Source organism: Stigmatopora nigra, chromosome 17, assembly GCF_051989575.1.
Source record: "Stigmatopora nigra isolate UIUO_SnigA chromosome 17, RoL_Snig_1.1, whole genome shotgun sequence".
Classification (NCBI taxonomy): Eukaryota; Metazoa; Chordata; class Actinopteri; order Syngnathiformes; family Syngnathidae; genus Stigmatopora; species Stigmatopora nigra.
The window spans coordinates 1,109,505-1,130,770 of record NC_135524.1 but is presented as its reverse complement, the minus strand read 5'-3'; the positions used below and the strand labels follow the sequence as shown (position 1 = coordinate 1,130,770).

Below are 21,266 nucleotides of genomic sequence, written 5' to 3'. Positions count from 1 at the left end.
AGCCAACATGATTCTTTATTTGACACTTTTGCAAAAATCATCCTTGTAAACGGGATTTAAATGTGAAATTCCGTGGGTTGTTGGACAGGAAGAGGGCGTGGCCAAAGAGCTGTCAGCTCCACGTTGTGTACACTCTTTCTCATTCTTCTTTTTCCGACTAACATCTGTCACCAGGACGCACTTGAGCAACTTCTAACCGTCTCCTCATCTGATAACTTCATCGAACATACCGGTGAGTGTGTGCTAACATAATTGTTTACAAGTTAAACTACTTCCCTGTGCTGTTTTTTTGCAGGGATTGTAGTACACTGAGCTTTCCCCTACTGGCTAGTACTCCAGTACTTTTCTATATAATCATTAATCATGCATACTTTCGAGCATTTGAACAGGAACTATACTTTGCAGCGGATTGATATAATCATGCTTAATTCAGAGTTTAGACCTCCTCGCCTCGGTTGTGTAAATTACAACTATTATACTACATTTTTTTAATATGCGTCCTCTAATATGAAATATGAAATCCTCATAAATCTATTCAAATAGTCCATATTTTTGCCATAACCCATTCTAACTCAATTTGTATGGACACTAACATTGTTTGTTTACTGTTGTATTAATTTTTGCGTGTGTTTGTTTCCTAATACGCCGTCAGGGGGTGCTGATGAGAGTAAGTATGAAAAGAGATATGTAGATCTTTGACCTGGAGACAAACTGTACATATGTTGCTAAATTTAACCCAGTAAATACTGAAACAAGTTATGTCAGATTCTAAATGGAATGACGTGCATTTATTTGGTGTATTTTGGGTGGTGAATGCAGAAATATTCATGTATTTTGTATTTTTTTCCTTCATATTTTTACATTTGCCAAGTGACTTTATGGACTAGTACTTGTTTATTTTTTACAATTTAATAAGGTACAACATGTATTTCATTATTGATATTCATAATGCCTTGTTACTAGTTATATTTTTAATATAACTAGTAACATTTTGAGCCCATATTTGTGGATTTTCTTAGTTAGTGTACTACTTTTATGAATTTGGCATGTCTGCAGTAAGTCAAGGGAGATATCTTTCCACAATACTAGTGTTCCACGAGTGCAATCAGTTGATGTAAGTCACCTGCCCGTCACTTCATCCCAACCCCCGTTACTTCAACTCTGTGTGTGGAGCAAAAAGCTGAATCTACCTGCAGTGGCTCATTTCAGCATCGCTCTACCCATCCCCCTTGAATTCTAACCCAAACAGCAAAGTACATCACAAGAGGTCTGCTCATTGTAAATTAGATTTGGGAGCAAAAAAAGACACAAATGCACTTAAATTTTAGATATGTAAAAGTTAATAATCAATCTTTCATAAGGAAAACTTTGACCTGAGATTGACAAGTGCAAAACCCTAAATATATTTTTAATATAACTAATAATATTTTGACCCCACTTTTGTGGATTTTCTTTGTTAGTACTTTTATGAATTTGGCATGTCTGCAGTACTACTGTTATGATTTTCTGCAGTAAGTCACGTGAGATATCTTTCCACAATACTAGTGTCCTACGAGTGCAATCACTTGATACAAGTCAGCTGCCCGTCACTTCATCCCAACCCCCGTTGCTTCGACTTTGTGTGTGGAGCAAAAAGCTGAATCTTCCTTGCACTTGCTGTCCAGGATCGCTCCCCCATCCCCCCTGAATTCTAACCCTAACAGCAAAGTAGATCACGGGAGGTTGGCTCATTGTAAATTAGATTCGGGAGCAAAAAATGACAACCAAATGCACTTCAATTTTAGATGTGTAAAGGTTTTAAGTATTAAGTTAATAATCAATTTTTCATAAGGTAAACTTTGGCCCGGTAAAAAAACCCTAAGAGATGGAAACAATATAATTTTAATATAACTAGGAACATTTTGAGCCCACTGTTGTGGATTTTCTTAGTCAGTGTAGTACTTTTATGAATTTGGCATGTCTGCAGTAAGTCAAGGGAGATATCTTTCCACAATACTAATGTCCTACGAGTGCAATCAGTTGATATAAGTCACCTGCTCATTACTTCATCCCAACCCCCGTTACTTCAACTCTGTCTGTGGAGCAAAAAGCTGAATCTACCTTCAGCGGCTCATTTCAGCCCAACCCCCATTTTTTTCAACTCTGTGTGTGGAAAAAAATGCTGTCCAGCACTTTATTTTATATGTATCGTATCTTGTACTGACCTGGTCCATCTGTCAATTTTTTAAAGTCAATATGGCCCACCCCTGTTATATACAGTACAGATTCACATAACTTGGGTAAGTGAGTGAAAGTGTTGTCATCTGGATCCTGGTTTATAGAGTTTTTAAACAAGTCTAAACACGTTCATCCTGCTCCAGTTTTAATTGTCTTGTCGCTAGGCAAAATAGTATTTTTTAAAGGCATAGAAAATGTCAATGATTGTTGCCTGTAGAGACGATGGCTTAAATATTCATTTTCTTGACTGTCTCCACAGGGGCCATGGCGTTCCTGGCGAGTGCGTTCCAGCGATTCGTATGGAGGACACGCCTCCCCATCTCCGCCAGTTGTCGGAACTACAGCTCGGAGCCCACCACAGAGAAAAGCGTCCCCTACGAAAAGACGCTCAAACAGGATGCAACTTCCACATCTGGGCCTACTAAACCTTTACCAAGGTACTTAAATGACTTTTAGAAATTCATGTGATGGGTGACCAAACACTATAACAGGGGTCGAGAACCTTTTTGACAGAGAGATACCCATAAACAATTCACATTTTCACTTGTTATTCATTGAGAGCCATATTCAGGATTTCCTAGAAGTAAAAATACACGAAAATGTGTGTATTTTTAGTCATTTCACTGCCTTTAAAGTCAAAAAAGTCAATTATGTTGACAAAATTGTTACCCTGATGCTAATCAATGGGATGCAGAAAGGTTTCATTAAAAACTGGAAGATTAAAGCAAGCAAAAGAGCCACATGTGGCTCCCGAGCCACACGCACCCATCGAAAGAGCCACAAGCTCCCATCAAAAGAGCCACATGTGGCTCCAGAGCCTTAACCACCCATCAAAAGAGCCACATGTGGCTCCCGAGCCATAAGTTTCCTATCCCTGCACTATAATATTCAACAGTACTTTTGAAGAAGAAGGAAAAGTGTCATTTTATGACTATGTTTTGTCTTTTTGACATTCTTGTTTAGGTCGGCAGATGTGGTGGTGATTGGGGGTGGCAGTCTGGGATGTCAGACCCTCTACCATCTGGCTAAAATGGGGATGACAAATGTGGTTTTGCTGGAGAGGGATCGATTGACGGCTGGAACTACTTGGCACACTGCAGGTATTAAAAAATAAATATATAAATTCTGTTCCTGCCAAGGAAATGTTTGGTACCCTAACACGTCTTCTCCATTTTGCACAGGCCTTCTGTGGCAACTCCGTCCAAGTGATGTGGAGGTGGAGCTCCTGGCCCACACGCGTAACGTAATCAGCAAAGACCTGGAGGAAGAAACGGGCCTTCACACTGGCTGGATCCAGAATGGAGGACTCTTTATCGCCTCCAATAAGCAGCGATTGGATGAATACAAGCGACTCATGTCGGTGAGATGTCAAAAAACACAGATTAATCTACACAAGCTCTGTCCACTCTTATTTGTTTTTGGTATTTACAGCCCCTCTATCTTTTTTTAAATGACATTTTAATATTTCTTAATACATTCCTCTTGACTTTGTAGTTTATACTTTTTACTTTAATAATGAGTGATAAGTATGTTAATACTTTAGTCCTTTTTTTCTGTTTATGTTTCATATTTACTGTTAACGGATGTACTTTTTTATATGTATCGTATCTTGTGCTGACCCCGCCCATCTGCCACAAGTCAATGTGGACAGATCTACACACACATACTTTTAAAATGATTATTAGTATTTTTAAATATCCCAAATAGTTAGATTTTTCTTGGAATACTACATTAACTCTTATTATAACTCTTCTAGCATATATTTAAAGATCTCCATTGACTGTGCAAATGATAAGCAATGAAATAATATTGTTTCTTTGTCATCTAGCTAGGTAAAGTTTACGGTATCGAGTCCTACGTGTTGTCACCTGCCGAGACCAAGGACCTGTACCCTCTCATGAACGTGGACGACCTCTACGGGACACTTTATGTCCCTAAAGATGGCACCATGGACCCTGCCGGGACCTGCACTACCCTGAGTAGAGCTGCTTCTGCAAGGGGAGCCATGGTAGTAATATTTTACTTACTAATAACTTACTAAAAATAAGTAAGTTAATACATAAATACATGAATAGATATATAAATAAATGTGTTAATGGGTTGTAGTGTGTCATCTGGGATTTATTATTATTTTTAACTGTACTTTTTTAAACCAGGTGATTGAAAACTGCCCGGTAACTGGAATCAAAGTACAAGAAGATGATTTTGGGGTCAAGAGGGTCAAGGCAGTGGAGACCCCCCACGGCACCATTGAGACGCCATGTGTGGTGAATTGTGCAGGTCTACATTTCGTGATTGTATTTCTTCTAAATTATTTTACAATTGAAGGTGACATTGTTAATAATATTGTATTTTTTTTATGCTTCCATCAAAGGAGTGTGGGCGACAAAACTGGGGCAAATGGCTGGCGTGAAAGTACCCCTGGTTGCTATGCACCACGCCTACGTGGTTACGGAGAGAATCCAAGGCATTCAGGTCAGTTTTTTTGTCAATCATAGACAATTATTTTTTATTTAATCTCTGTCAATATGTCATTTTATTCTAAAGTTTCATCTTCTGGTTATTTCAAATCCCTTTTAAGACACCAGGGGTGGGCAAACATTTGGGCTCGCGGGGCCCACATTAACTTTAAAAAATTGACAGATGGGCGTGGTTAGCACAAGATATGATACAAATAAAAAAGTGCCTCTGTTAACAGTACATATGAAACATAATCAGAAAAACAGGACTCAAGTATTAACATACTCATCACTCATATTTTAAAGTAAAAAGTATAAAGTACAAAGTCAAGTAAAAAACATTATTTGGACAACGTTGGCGGGCCGTATGTGGCCCGCGGGCCGTAGTTTTCCCATGTTTGACCTACACATAAGTATTATTCAACCCCTTTCAATAGTAATTAATCAAAAATGTTCCCAGAATGAGAAAAAAAGTACACAATTACAGAATTTTCTGACACTATACCTTGTAAAACTTAATAATACCACCAGAGAGCACTGTGACCACAAATTTCTCCACCGTAAAAAGACCACAGATGGTTTAGTGTGTTTTTTTTGTGGGTATAAATATCCCAATTGCACGACATGGCACAACTTAACTCAGGAGCATCCAAATAGTGAGTACGCATATGTTTAACAATACTCATCCGCATTTTTCATTTTGGAATATCCGCTTATGTCGCTTGAAGGGATTCGAGCAGCATCACATCGACACGACACGCTACTCCCAAATGTACAAAGTCACAATAAACCACAGTATTTGCTTCATAACCACACAGAGTGACTCAACCAGTTGAATTATCTGCCTCTTTAAATTCATTATTTATCACTCCTATAGTAAATGTTTTCCCCTTGACTTTATAGTTTAACCCACTTCACGTTTTATTCCCTATTGTATTATATTCCTTGTAAATGATGTTCACGTCTCAAGGGAAATGATTCATGTAGCGTTATTCATGGACTTTAACAGCGAGTTTCTAAGAGTACTATTAATTCTTTGTGCCCATATTTCACCTCTTGATGTTGCCATGACGACACAAGGGTGCTGGAGCCTGTCCCAGGCAACTGTGGGCACTCAGTTGGCTGCCGACCAATGGCTGGATAGGCATAGTCATCGTTTTTTTTTCATCTAAATAACGAATCGGGATGCATTTACCGTATTTTCACGACTATAAGGCGCACTGCATTATAAGGCGCACCCTCAAAGAATGACACATTATAATTTTTTTTCCATATATAAGGCGCACCACATTATTAGGCGCACCCTCAATGAATGACCCATTTTTAATATATAAGGCGCACCCCCAATGAATGACTTTTTTTTACATATATAAGGCGCACCGCATTATAAGGCGCACCCTCAATGAATGACACATTTTATTTGTTTTTCCATATATAAGGCGCACTGGACTATAAGGCGCCCTGTCTATTTTGGAGTGAAATTTAAGGCTTTAAAGTGCGCCTGATAGTTGTGAAAATACTATGTCACCCATCTGTGCAGAATATGCCGAATGTGAGGGACCATGATGCATCAGTCTACCTGCGTCTCCAAGGAGATGCTCTCTCCGTGGGGGGTTATGAACAGAATCCTGTCTTCTGGGATGAGGTAAATTGTACTTCAGTAGTGGAATTTGAATGTATTTCCTTGGGAATTGAATGGAATGCTTTTATTGTCATTATACAAGTAGAAGGAGATTTAAAGCTTTGGTCAAATATACTGTGACATAGCAACAGTTTATTACAATAAGTCAGGATTTTCCTTATTAAATTAGATTTTCAAGACTTTTTGAAATATGTATATATATTATATTGCGTCCTCTTTTCAGTGTTGTTTATTAAAAGTGTTCGAAAAAATGCAAGTCATGGATAACTTGCCAGGACTAAAGATTTTACACTTTCAGTTTTTATCTAGGTTGTTATGAGTATTATATTAATAAATAATAGCACCTAGCGCATTCAATAATTTTGTCAAGTCACCTTTGCACAATATTTGATATTAATTATGCCTAATATTATAACCAAATCAAATCAAAAGTCTTTATTGTCATTATACACAGTTGTGTATAACAAAATTGGTAGTACTACTCCACAAACTGCGTTTTCCCAGTAATAAACAACATAAATAGTAATATAAAAGTATAAAAAAATCACATCGCAGCTAGGTAAATTGTAGAATGTTGTACAGTCTAAGATACTGGAGAACATAGACGCCATTTTGGATCTTGGAGTTATTTTCTGAAGTTTCTCATTCCTCATTCATTGACTTTGTTGTTGTTGTTGTTGTTGTTTTTCTGGCCAAGACATGATTCATTTCTGATGAAGTCGATCTTTTCTCCTTGCTTGCCCTCTGATCGCTTTAGAGGAGAAAATCGGAGATGAAAATCAGTTGAAAACAGACTCAGCTCGAGGGGGAGGGTTGAATAAGAAGGATTGATGTCTTGAGGGACAAAAGCAATCTTTACTAAAGTGCCCTGTAATAACGCCAAAAATCCTTAGCCACATCCAAATATTGTTGGCATATTTCAACTTTAGATGAGATAATGTTATTCATCCCATATTAAGGAAATTTCACTTAAAATCAGAGCTCACAAATGACAGGTTGAAGTGAGTTTTAGAGCTTCATCTTGCAGAAAGAGGCATGTGTGTGGGTTTTTTAAATGGGAATTTGCAGTTTTTACATCCTGGTTTGTTTGCAGGTGTCCGATAAATTTGCCTTCAGCCTGTTTGACTTGGACTGGGATGTATTTATGCAACATATTGAGGGAGCCATTAATAGAGTTCCTGTTTTGGAGCAGACTGGTATTAAATCGACTGTTTGTGGACCAGGTAAACACACACAAAAAATTCAATTTTTCTTGCAAACACAATTTTTTTATGTGCAAATATACTTTTGGAAGGGACTCATTCATTGTAATAGAGTTGTAAAAATGAAAAATATCGTAAAATGTAGTAACAAATGGATTCTAATGCGGTTTGGCTCTATTTAACCACAACAGTATTTTTGGCAGGAATTTTTAAACTCAATAGCTATTGACTTTGTGACAATACTGTGTAATATTAATCACATTTGAAAGGTTATTCTGAATGTTTTATATCTTAGTTTTGTTTTCCTATAACAAGGGTGTTTTACAAAATGTTTTTGAACTAAAAAATTTATTAAAAATGACAGTTATGGATTTAAAAGGGGGAAATCAGGAAATTTAATATACATATATACTCTTTATTTTAATTTGATCCTAAAACAGAAAATCAGCACTCATGATTCACTTTCCCGGGCCGCACAAAATGATGCGGCGGGCCAGATTTGGCCCCCGGGCCGCCACTTTGACACCTGTCCTATAACATATATTTTTTGGGCATTAACAGAGTGTTTTTGTCTTCAGAATCTTTCACGGCAGACCATAAACCACTAATGGGAGAAGCTCCAGAGGTCCGAGGATTTTTTTTGGGGTGTGGCTTCAACAGTGCAGGTAAGCAACATAAATAGCTCATTATATATTCATAATTATTATGTTTTGTATCCAAGCCAAATGAATACTAGAGAGAATATCATTTTTAGTGGACATGACTCAAAAAATGAGGAAATCAGATCAGTCATTTTGATCAAAAAGAGGACTTTTATGGTTATGAAATGCTTAAAAAAAACCCTACCGCGTCCAGCCTTCCGCCGCCGTTTTATTTCTTATCGCGCAAAACACATTCACGTCACACAGCGGCTTACTCGGCGGCTCAGTGTTTGGATAAGGGAAAAAAAAAAAAAAAACACGGGGCTAAAGTTCTTCACTAGCGTCAAGTGCTTACTTTGGCTAATTGTTGATGTTGCCGGGCAACGTTAAAATTACCTGCGCCGTGTCACCACGCCACGGTTGGGAACTCTGATGCGTGTCCGTATATTGTGACGATGACGAGCGTGTAATTGCTTTTCACCAGGGTAATAATGAGCGCCTTCCCGGCTGAGGCAGGAGCACGGCCAAGCTTTTAAAAGTGAAAGCCGCCCGAGTGTAATTACGTTGAGTGCCGGCGCCGCCGTCGCCGCACTCTTGAACGGATGATATTCAAAATGGAGGTGTAAGGTTAAATTGTAGACCTACGCTTTTGCTTTTATGTTACTAATGCATTTAGAATTAAGTTACGTTAAATGAGATAGGGTTTTTTTTTGTTTTGGACATAGTACTAACAATAAGCCCACTTTTTTTACCTTTGTATTAGTTACTAATACTAATAATTAGTGCAAAGAATAAGTAAATTATCAAAATGTTTATTAACAGAATTTTCCTTTTACATTATGAACAAGAGAATAACATAAGACCATCAATAAATGTCAATTTATGTTGTCTGCATGTACTAAAACACTTCGCTCCTAGTGTATAATACAAGAACTACACATTTTAAAGAAAATTCATATTTTTTTATACAATGCAGCTTTCTTCCACGGGCCGTACCAAACCACCAGACGGTCCGGATTCGGCCCGCGGGCCGTATGTTTGACACCCTTGGAATAAATGGACATTTTACATCAGGGGATTTTTCCACTGATTTGTCATTGGGTTTGCAGAATTGATGATGTCATTTTTTTTCAAAATACCAGAATTTTTTTCATTGAATTTAATTTTTTTTTGGATTATTTTGGTATAAAGACACTTTCTGGGAGTTGGTGGAGAAATGGCGGGGTGCCGTGGTTTGTGTATAGCGAGCTAACATTAATAGAGCAGGATGTAAAAGGCGTAATGCGGGAATTGTGCTATCGGAGCGTGAATGCAGATGCGTTCAGGGTAGCTTATCCGGTGCGACATTTATCAGCGCCACCTCGCTCGACTGCTGGTTGCAGCGTCTTGGGAGAAGTCTATCACCCTCTTCCTCCTCATCCATCCACTCATACGTTCACCTCCGGCATGTGTGATGCAGGGGAGGGTTGACAGAGGGATAAAAGAAGGATGCAAGGCCGTTTGAGTTGTGTGGTAGCAATGTATGCAAATTGGCAATGTGGCTTTGAGGAAAAAGCTCATTAAGGCTGCTGTTTTGGAATAGTGATGGCTGATGGGTTGCATATCACGGTCAGGTAACTTTTGAAATGATGCACTATGTTTATTTTTGGTTAGAAATATTAGGTATGGGGATTTTTTGGAATTTATACTGTAAAATTGGATTCTATTAATGGGGTATGTAGTATTCCTTTTTATGTAATGGTAAAGTAACTCAAATTTCAATGGTAGTTCTAAAAACATGATTGTTTCACTTTTAACCACAATAATGGATGAACCTGTGTATGCATGAATATATATATTTTTTTATACATGATTGGTTTATTTGTATATGTGCCAGGCATGATGCTGGGAGGAGGCTGTGGCCGGGAACTCGCTCACTGGATTATCCATGGTCGCCCTGAGAAAGATATGTACGGCTATGACATCAGGTACAAACAAAACATAAAACAAAACTGAGTAATTTTTGCAGCCAGAGGGGTAATAAGTAAAAAAAAAATCCTCTATCCAAGGAACAAATATACTATGACAGTACAGTGGATGAAATTCCTGGTCTTTCAGGCCAGTGAAATTGGAATAAACACAAAAAGTAGCAAAATAACTCTTAAAACTGGAATAAAGATGAATATATTTAGTCTATTTAAATGAGAGACTATTTTATTGTTAATAGTTAATGGTCGCAGTGAGTCTTGTATGAGATAAAAGTACAAAAATTATAATGCCATTATCATAACAAAATAGATGTGAAAATTGCAATAAAAACTCTAAAAATGTGTAAAAAATATTACCTTATTTTCTGCACTATAAGGCACGCCCTCACTGAAATTAATCTTAAACTTAATGGGGTTGGTACTAGGTCGTAGTAGTAGTTGTAGTACTAGCAGTAATATTGTGTTATATATCAATCAGAAGGAGCTATGTTCATGGAAATTTCATATAATGATGCACCAATATTGTTCCGTATATAAGTCGCATTGTGATGCACAAATACTACAAGTTCAAAAATGTATTGTCTTTTTCATTTCAGGCGTTTCCATAACTCGCTAACCGACAACCAACGCTGGATCCGAGAACGCAGCCACGAGTCGTACGCCAAGAATTACTCGGTGGTCTTCCCATTCGACGAACCACTGGCGAGTAGAAACATGAGAAAAGATCCTTTCCATCAGGTAAAAACACCCACCAACCCTTTTGAGAATGAATCAGCAATTAATTCAGTTTCTCGGACTTCATTTTGTCATGTCATTTGACTTCCAATTCTTCCTCAATCGCCCGTTTTATGCGGTCAAAAAAACAATTGAGTCTGAGGACGCCAAGCAGTTAGCCGTGTCACTCTTCTCCGGCGACTCCATTTATTAACGCCATCCCGTCCACGGCGACTATAAATGACGCACTTATCTGGGCTGGCACGTCTTTCCAGCTCTCCTTACGCTCTACGCAAAATCCTAATGGAGCCTTGCCGTTGTATTTAAACATTAATGGCCCACTTTGTCTTGGTTCTCCGTTGCTGACTTTATTGAACTGCAAAGACGTATGACAGCATTCGTCCTTGGGAAAAAAAACATTTCCCAGGTTTTCCTACACAACAAATCGCATTGAAAGTCACATTTGTAACCGTTAGCTGGTTTCTTGCACTATGTTATGCTTCATTACTATGTTACACTTGGATTTGTTGATCGAAGGCTCCAAAAAAGGCTGGGCTGTATGAAAAATTTAATTAAAACTATTTCTTTTCAAGTCCTCGGGTCTCAACGTCTAAATTTGTGAAAAAAATCAGCATCCAAATTATGCAGCTTTTCTTTTTGAGAGCTGATATTCAACATGTTTTTTTTTTGTGTTTTTTTAAGGTGCTGACAGAACAAGGCTGCGTTTTCCAGGAGCGCCACGGCTGGGAAAGACCAGGCTGGTTCACCAAGGATGGACAAGCTCCCGTGAGAACTCGTACCCCGACACGTAGCTGTCCTTCACCTGCGTTTATTTTTATCTTTTTGCGTTTAAAGGTTAAAGACTACGACTACTACGGCGCCTATGACATCAGTCGGAATCAAGACTACAAATATAACCAGCTCCTGGGCAAAGAGTACACCTTCGACTTCCCGCCCCATCACGATGTGGTAAGGGCCATTGCTCCGACGTCACCTGTCCGGTGCTCGGACGTTTGGTCGCCGGTCTTTTGGTGACAGAGTTTACTGCTGAAACCAGCTCTCAAAATTATATTCTTGAGAGAGAGTTTACTATCTAAGAGAGAGAGTTTAATATCTAAGAGAGTTTATTATCTAAGTACTGTTTAGTATCTAAGAGTTTAATATCAAAGTACTGTCTACTATCTAAGTAATGTCTACTATCTAAGTATTAAGTACTGTCTAATATCTAAGTACTAAGTACTGTCTAATATCTAAGTACTAAGTACTGTCTAATATCTAAGTACTGTCTAATATCTAAGTACTAAGTACTGTCTAATATCTAAGTACTAAGTACTGTTTAATATCTAAGTACAAAGTACTGTCTAATATCTAAGTACTAAGTACTGTCTACTATCTAAGTACTAAGTACTGTCTAATATCTAAGTACTAAGTACTGTCTAATATCTAAGTACTAAGTACTGTCTAAGTACTAAGTACTGTCTAATATCTAAGTACAGTCTAATATCTAAGTACTGTCTAATATCTAAGTACTGTCTAAAATCTAAGTACTGTCTAATAAATAAGTACATTTGACCGGCGACCAAACGTCCGGTCACGCACCTGTCCAGGTGAGCCATTTGCATTTAATTCCCTTTTTTTTCCCCAACAGATAAAGAGCGAGTGTCTGTCATGCCGGCACGGCGTAGCCGTGTTTGACATGTCCTACTTTGGAAAGTTCTATCTCACCGGGCCAGACGCCAAGAAAGCAGCTGATTGGCTGTTTACCGCCGATGTCAACAAAAAGCCAGGTCAGTGTAACTGTCGGAAAAGCGAAAATAGATAAAAATAAGTGGGATATGCAGTCGGATGATTGACAGTTGACGAGGCGTCCATGTAGGTATCGCCTCCAATTTTATGTTTTTGGAAGAAGTTATGAAATGAAGCTTTTTTTTTTGTGTTATCGTTTTGACTGAGCGAGGTCGCCTTCCTCTGGGCTGATGGCGAATTGGAAGACTGGGATGGCAGCCAATGGTTTGATCCCAGCTTTGTGTAGGATTTCTCATTTTTTGGCAAGCCAAAAGGGAAAGTGGCACGTCAATTTCTTTGAAATTTAATTAGAATTACTACTTGTTAGAAGCATAAAAAAGACATGAGTTCATCATGTTATGGAAGGAAGAAACCTGGAGGGCTGATTGGTGGATGGTTATTTCATGAATAGCGTTTTGGTGACAGAAATTTGATGTATTTTTAGATGTTTTAAACTGAAAATACTTCTTGGAAAAGCAATTTGGTGTATTTTTATACGTTTTAAACTGAAAATACTTTTTAGAAAAGCAGTTTGGTGTATTTTTATACGTTTTAAACTGAAAATACTTCTTAGAAAAGCAATTTGGTGTATTTTTATACGTGTTAAACTGAAAATACTTCTTAGAAAAGGACATCTATCCCAATTTATATATAAGCTCCTTTCCCATTTCTTAGCCAACTTCATTATTTAAATTGCTTTAATCCCATTAGTAGGAGAGTTTTAATAAGCTTTTTACTTTGGATCTTTCACTGTATTATAATACGTATTCCTTCTTATATAAGTTGACCATGTATTTAAATCCTATTTATCATATTTTTTTAATTCCAGGTTCGACTGTGTACACCTGCATGTTAAACAACAACGGTGGGACGGAAGCCGACCTGACGGTGAGCAGACTTGAACCCGGATCCGCCGTCCTGCCACTGGCGCCCGAGTCTGACGGTAAGTCAAAAAAACAAAACAAAAATCTCATCTATTTCATTTCACTTTGCCGTAATTTTCCATCAACATTGTTTTATTTGTCCATCAGCTGTCAATCATCGCCCACCTTTGGGAAAATTGCCCTGACACTTAAATTACAGCTTTTATGTTGTTGCACCTGCGTCTAATTACTTTTCAGAGGGTGACAAACATTTCAACTGGAAAAAAACATATTTTTAGCAACATATTGTTTGTATTCCAGGTGATGCGTACTACCTGGCCATCGGGGGCGGTGTTGCGGAACACAACTGGAATCACATTCGAACCGTTCTCCAAGATCAAGGCTTCCGCTGCCAGTTAACCGACCAATCAGAGGACATGGGCATGATTAGCATCCAGGGACCTAAAAGGTAAAAGGGACGGGGTCTTACTAATCCAACCCGATCGTAATCATCCTTTTATATCATTTTAATACTATAATATACTATATTCTTGCCTTTCGAGTACAAATATCTCCAATTTTTTCACCTTATTTGGCCTAATAATTCAAATTTTCCCATTTTTTTGATAAATAAGCTGTCTTAAATTCATTTTTTTTGCCCACAACAACTTTGTGTCATGCCTTTGCTTTCATACTCAATCAGTGTGTTGTATTTTATATCATATTTCCCCTTTTTGGATGATTTTTTTGCCATTTTTTTCTATCTTCCCTAGATCTTTGTATCCAACCTACACACACTATCCACACATACTTTTTCCATCTCAGCCAACTCCTGTAATCTTCCCTTTTCTTCCCCCCCTCTCCAACCTTTCCTTTTCTTTCTTGCTGTGAAAGCTTGCGTCAAAGCGGCAATGAATGCGTCATTGGCTCCAGGAGCCTATTACACCACGTCACTGTATGTGTGTGTGTGTTGTATTTTCATTAGAAATTCACACAACTAATAGAATGTCAATTATTAATGAGGATTATTGAGCGGGGATGGCCAGTCTGACCATATAAACAGTGCACTAAATAAGGCATGTTTAAGTCTAGAAGGCTAAGAATTTGAAGTTTTCTTCATTCTTATGCTTGTTTTTTATTTAGTTTCAATTATAAGTGCTATTAATAATGTTTAATAAAAATGCAAGTTGCCCATTGGATAAAATAAGGCATCTTTTAAGTTTAGAACGATAAGAATTTAAAGTTTTCTTAATTCCTATGCTTGTTTTTTATTGCTATTATAAGTGCTAATAATAATATGTAACAACAATCCAAGTGGCACGGTGGAGTGCGTGGTTATCACATTGGGCTCGCAGCTTTGGGTTCTGGGTTCAAATCCAAGTTGGTCCAACTGCATCTTAGCCAGCATGGGTTTTCTCCCGGTACTCCAGTTTCCTCCCACATTCCAAAAATATGAATGGTAGGCTGATTGGACACTCTAAATTGTCCTTATCTATGATTGGTTGTTTGCCTTTTTGATTGGACGCCCATTGATTAAGTCCTCTGCCTCTGAAAATATGGTTGCCAGATAATTTCCTCAACGTTTTCCTCAAATATTATCATTTCTGTTTGGATACGATAACCCAAAACCTCCATCAATAATAACCCTCCACAGCAATGTCATTTATTATTTTAAATAAGTCCAATTTTGCGATGTAAAGTATGTCACGGTGGCGTTGGATACTGGAAAAAGTTCCAGATAATTGGCGTGTCTGGGTAGAAATTAACGGTTGCCAAAGCTCCCGAAAAGAAGCACACGCAACCTTTTCACAGATTTATTTATAGATAATTGCTCTTGATTGTGAGTTCTGGAGTTCAGTGAACAAAGTATAACGCTTCGGGGAAGGAAGACACAAGTTGGGACGCTAGGATAAACGTTGTCGTCTTTTGCTAACTCGTACTACAATCATTCTCATATCCACTACTTCAAATAGAATATAACTTCACTCGTGGCTTGCTTCTTTTGATTTATTTTTTATAGTCTTCCCTTTAAAAAGGACTCTTCAGTAGCGTATTGTGTTCTTCCGCTACCCCTTTTAAAGTGTACGTACAAGGAGCGTAGCTTAACATAGTCCTGCTGACTCATTTTTTTACGTAATATCGATTTAGTGCGTCTGTGTGTGTGTTTTTTTTTGTGGGAAAGGTTATCATAAGAGAACTTTTTTTTTAGAGTCTTATCCACTAGACTTGGTGTATTATGTCTTAAAAGATTTTTAAGGGGTGGCAGATGTCCATAAATAGATGATTTTCATATTTTATAGTGTCTCAATATTCTGTGTTAATCCCTTTTAATCGCAGTACTTTTAATTTAAGTACTAAGTACTTTGCTGGAAAAATTATGTGAGCTTTCTTGCTGGCTCAATGGGAACCTAATACGGGCTCCAGCACCCCCGTTGTGAGAAGAGGTAGAGAAGAGGAATGGATAAATGAATAACACAGATGATAGAGAATTATTGTATCCTAAATTTTGATGTTTTTGCTTAATATTGATTAATTTTATGGTCTTTTTGGTTTAGTCGAGAGGTTCTACAAGAGGTTTTGGACTCGGACCTCAGCAACGAAGCGTTCCCGTTCTCCACGCATAAAGTCGTCAACGCGGCTGGACATCAGGTGAGAACAAACATATAATTATAATGTTTTTTTTTCGATATTAAACAGTACTTAGATATTAAACAGTACTTTGATATTAAACAGTACTTTGATATTAAACAGTACTTCGATATTAAACAGTACTTCAATATTAAACAGTACTTCGATATTAAACAGTACTTTTCGATATTAAACAGTACTTAGATATTAAACAGTACTTTGATATTAAACAATACTTTGATATTAAACAGTACTTCGATATTAAACAGTACTTCGATATTAAACAGTACTTCGATATTAAACAGTACTTTTCGATATTAAACAGTACTTAGATATTAAACAGTACTTAGATATTAAACAGTACTTCGATATTAAACAGTACTTTGATATTAAACGGTACTTTGATATTAAACAGTACTTCGATATTAAACAGTACTTCGATATTAAACAGTACTTCGATATTAAACAGTACTTCGATATTAAACAGTACTTCGATATTAAACTATCTCTCTCATGAATATAATTTTGAGAGCTGGTTTCAACAGTAAACTGTCACCATTTAACTGGCGACCAATCATCCGGCGACCAATCGTCCGCTCACTGAGCCCAAATGAATGAATGAACTCATAAAAACAGTAATGATTCTAAACTGCTCTATGATTTCCAAAAGATCATTGGATTTGATTAAACTTGAAATTTTATTAGTTATTCTTCATATTTTTTTAATCAATTTTACTTTTTCTATTCGAGCTATTTGGCCCAAACGAAACGTGTTGTTCCAGCTCACGGGGCGAGCAACACATGCCCGAATTCAGCCCACTGTCTTACTTGCTGTCGCTTGAATTATTCAAAGCACAAGTGACTACGGACTGCCTCTTTTCTCGCCGCATTTACGCGGGTACACCACTGTGTTGCTTACCGGTCTTGTCCGGGGTGACATTTTAATGGCTGCGTCTCCACATCAACAGAACATTGTGTACCCTTCTGCTCTCTGTTCATTCTCTTGAGGAACCCGGCATGTCGTCATCCACATTCTAAATCCGTTCGAAATGTATTCGTGTACGTCGGGGATGGGCAGCTTTTGTAAAGGTGCAAGGCCACGTGTACATATGGAGACTCGGGGTGAGTCTGGGCTGACCAGATGGCCAAAAACTGTCACTGCGCCCACTGGGGAAAACCGTCGGAGACATTTCTCGCTTCTTCTTCCTCATTGGCTGGCTTCTTCACCTTCATCTGTGCTTTGCTTTCCTTATCAAAGCATCACCATGCCATAGAAACCCCTAAGGATGAACGCAATCTGATTTGGTTTCTGTTTAAATATGCAGACTTTCATTTAAAAAAATAGCTCTTCCTCCACTGCAAGGTTTTGTCCCAAAAAATTGCAATATAGCGATAATGGCTGGCTCCAGAGGTGACTGTGTAGTTCCCTTTTTAAAAAATAGTGCTAAATTAACCAAAACATCTTCATACCTGGAACTTAATACCAATTTATTTATGTCTCTGAATCTGTCACTCAAGTGGCTTTTTGGGGTAAATTGTACATTTAAATCATGTTCTAGATAAGAGTTTAATTTAATATTCTGGGAAAAGAACAACCGCTATTGATCATCTGTTTAGTCCATTTATAGTCTGAAACAAATGGAGGTGGAAACGTGCTGGGGGCCATGTTTGTACCATTTATTATTGTTGTGCCATTTTGGAATCAATTGGAATTTTTTTGGGAGATTATAAAATGAGAACCGTGAACACAAAGCATGAACCACTACTTTTCTAATGCTCCATTTTATTCCATTAAAATATTTATTCCACTTTGAAGACTAAATGTCCTATTCCCTAACCTCTCTCTTATTGACATACATCGTTTTTAAACATTTTAAGGACCCTTTGGACTAATAATATCTAAAAACAAGACAGTCTTAGACAGGTTTGTTGCCTTTTTCGTAGGTTTTTATTGTTCATTTTGCTTGGTTTTGGTTCGTCTTTAAAGAAAAGCAAGTCTGAGTTTTGGGCCAATTTTTTTTGGAAGACTCTTAGACTCTTGTCTTTCTTCTTTCCAGGTACGAGCAATGCGTCTATCCTTTGTCGGGGAACTTGGCTGGGAGCTGCATATTCCCAAAGAGTCGTGCATTCCCGTCTACAACGCCGTCATGGCCGCCGGCGCCAAGCATGGAATCATCAATTCCGGCTACAGGGCCATTGATTCACTCAGTATAGAGAAAGGTACATTTTTTTTTACAGATGGAGTTTGTTAGGAAGGATCAAATATTTATTCATAGTGAATAATTTACCATTTTTATGAAGAATATTGCCTTTTGAAAATATTTTTTAACAAATTGTCACATATTTTGTGGCCCAGTTTCAGAATAAATAATTTTTTCGGACTATAAGTCGCACTAGTTGGAGAATACACAATAAATAAGGAACATATTTATGTGGTACTGGAGTATAAGTCACATTTTTGGAGGGTTATTTGCTTATTTTATTATAAATTGAGAAAAAAAAACTTGGGTTATAAAATGGAGAACATTGGACTGAATAGGAATATGTTTTTCCAGAAATAGTATATAAAGTACATCTAACCAAACTATGAAAAAAAACGCGACTTATAGTCCAGAGAAGGACATTTTGATGGAAATATGGACGTTATTTTGGGCATTTTGTGAAGTTTCTTATTTCCTAACCATTTTTTCAGGATACCGCCATTGGCATGCTGACCTACGCCCGGATGACACCCCGTTGGAGGCGGGGCTAGCCTTTACCTGCAAGCTAAAGAGCGCCATCCCCTTTCAGGGTCGACATCGACTGGAAAAGCAGAAGGAAGACGGCCTTAGGAGACGAATTGTCTCTTTCACCATTGACGAGTCAGTAAAGCTCGTTTAAATTAAAAATGGTGGAAAAAAAACGCCAAATCTTTACACTTAAATTTTAAAAACGTTCTTTTTTGAAACATTTCCATTGACAACTCGTTCAAACCAACCAGGAAAATGACTGCAGGCTTTTTATGTTTTTTTTTTTTTGTGTATTGCAGGAAAATACCCATGTTTGGCCTAGAGGCAATCTTCCGTAACGGCACCCCCGTCGGTCACCTGCGGCGTTCCGACTACGGCTTCTATATCGACAAGACAATTGGTTACGGATACATTCGCAATCCCGAAGGAGGAGTGGTAATTATTGCTTTCGACCGCCACTTATTGGAGACGCAAAGTGGAAAATGACAAGAGTACTAGTAGTAGTCATTTTCATGAGTGCGTTTTGAAGTACCATCAAAAGGCTTTTTATCTGTAAGTGTTGGGCATTTTTAAAGGAATTTATTATCTTTTTTTTTACTATGATTGTTTTGACAAGACTGCTCATTACGAGTCGCAATTTAATATTAATGGAGGCCAATTTATTGGGTTAAATTTCCCATTTGAGTCTCAAAAACAGGGCAAAATATGTTTATAATTGTGATAATTTCATTACAATATTACAAGATTAAATTCTTTTAAGGAGGAAATCTTAATAATAAATAAAAGGTCTTCAAACTTGCACTAATTTAGTACATTTTTATATGTTTTGGTTTAATGAGGCACTGAAAACATGATTTAGAAAAGTAGTTAATTATGAAAAATAATGTAATTTAAACCCAAATAATGTAAAAATAATATTTCCATACTAGGAAGTTAAGTATGAAAAAAATATGTCATTTTAACCTAATAATATAAAAAGAATATTTCCATACTGGGAAGTTAAGTATGAAAAAAATATGTCATTTTAACCCTATAATATAAAAATAATAGTTCCTTATTGGGATAAACTGGTTATCAGGATTTAGATTTACCCAGAGTAGATGTTAATCTTATTAAATGTTACACTACCTACGTTAGCTCATTTGGGCGGGGCTTTATTTTTTGAATACTTCTTTACTCTATGGATATTTGATGACATGCTCTTCTTCTTTAGGTGAGCGCCGATTTCATCAAAAATGGCGACTTTACCCTGGAGAGAATGGGCGTGACGTACAAGGCCAAGGCCCATCTCCGATCACCATTTGACCCCGAGAACAAGCGCGTGAAGGGCATCTACGACTGATGTTGACCATCCATCCATCCATCCATCATCGTCTGTCAAATAGCCCAACTGTGATTGGACTTGATATTAATTCATACGGAGAGGAGCTGATATGAAATTCCAATATTTCCAATGGCTGAAGGCTTTTGAAAGCCTTCTCTCAGGTTTGTGCTTAGTGGTGAGTCATTTTCTCTGATTTATCTTTGCTAATCATTTCAAAAATGGATGACACAATTGATCAAAAATGAATTGCAACTAATTGTGGACAATTAGAAGCCATTTTTTTAAATTTAAATGAATATTTTTGGACTTTTTCTATCAAGCAATTGCATTTTTAACATTATAGTCACTACATTTGCAGCTTTTCTGCATAATATTACGGGAATTTGCTGTTAAAGTAATGTTAGTAGTCAAAATAAACTAAATATGTATACTTTAATCTTCCTAAAATGCCCAAAAAACGGATTTAAACAAAGCTATACAATCAAATATGCGATTTTTCATAGGCTAAAAAGCACAAGTGTACTATAGGTTAAAAAAAAAAGTATTTTGCACAAAGTGTGGTTCTCTAATTTGATAAAATAGGCCGTTATTTGATCCAAAAAAGGTTGTGAAGCAGATAATATGACAGCTTCTTGCTGTGGATTCTCATTTTTTTTGGAGCTTGAAGACAAATATCTGTTCCAAGTCAAATAGCAATTTATGTCTATGGCAGGATACTTTAAATGTCTTCTTTATGGTGTCATATATTCTCAGTCTAACCCTATTTGTGGCTTATCCTATACGCTCTGACGCCAATACGTTCTCCACTTACACGATTCCCGGAGGGCTTTTCTGTCACATTACACAAGACTGATTTCTATTCTTAGAATGGTGACTTTAAAAATCAAAAAAATAACATTTTCCCTTGCACAGTTTGACTTAAGTGACATTGAGCAATAACAGAAAAACTGAAGGACACCTTATGTCAAAGCATCTGTTTTTTTGGTGCAGTTTTAATTACTTGGTGTTTACCAAATGAATAAAAATAATAAAATATGTTTCATTATTTTTTTAGACATGATTATGAATGTCTAATTATATGATATTCCTTATTTT

The 21,266-nt window shown here is 37.2% G+C and overlaps 1 protein-coding gene across 1 annotated transcript; it reads left to right on the top strand.

The window, feature by feature from the left end:
- The first annotated feature begins 74 nt into the window (after positions 1–74).
- Positions 75–21,206, top strand: sardh (sarcosine dehydrogenase). The gene is made up of 22 exons (XM_077737660.1): positions 75–232; positions 2,477–2,654; positions 3,181–3,317; positions 3,399–3,577; positions 4,046–4,225; positions 4,374–4,497; positions 4,592–4,692; positions 6,217–6,321; positions 7,412–7,541; positions 8,099–8,185; positions 10,038–10,128; positions 10,725–10,866; positions 11,545–11,628; positions 11,698–11,811; positions 12,491–12,629; positions 13,457–13,570; positions 13,812–13,959; positions 16,046–16,139; positions 18,176–18,338; positions 18,811–18,979; positions 19,147–19,282; positions 20,061–21,206. Exons 2-22 carry the CDS (start codon positions 2,482–2,484, stop codon positions 20,187–20,189), a joined length of 2,739 nt encoding a protein of 912 aa, XP_077593786.1. The 5' UTR covers positions 75–232; positions 2,477–2,481; the 3' UTR covers positions 20,190–21,206.
- Positions 21,207–21,266: the final 60 nt, after the last annotated feature.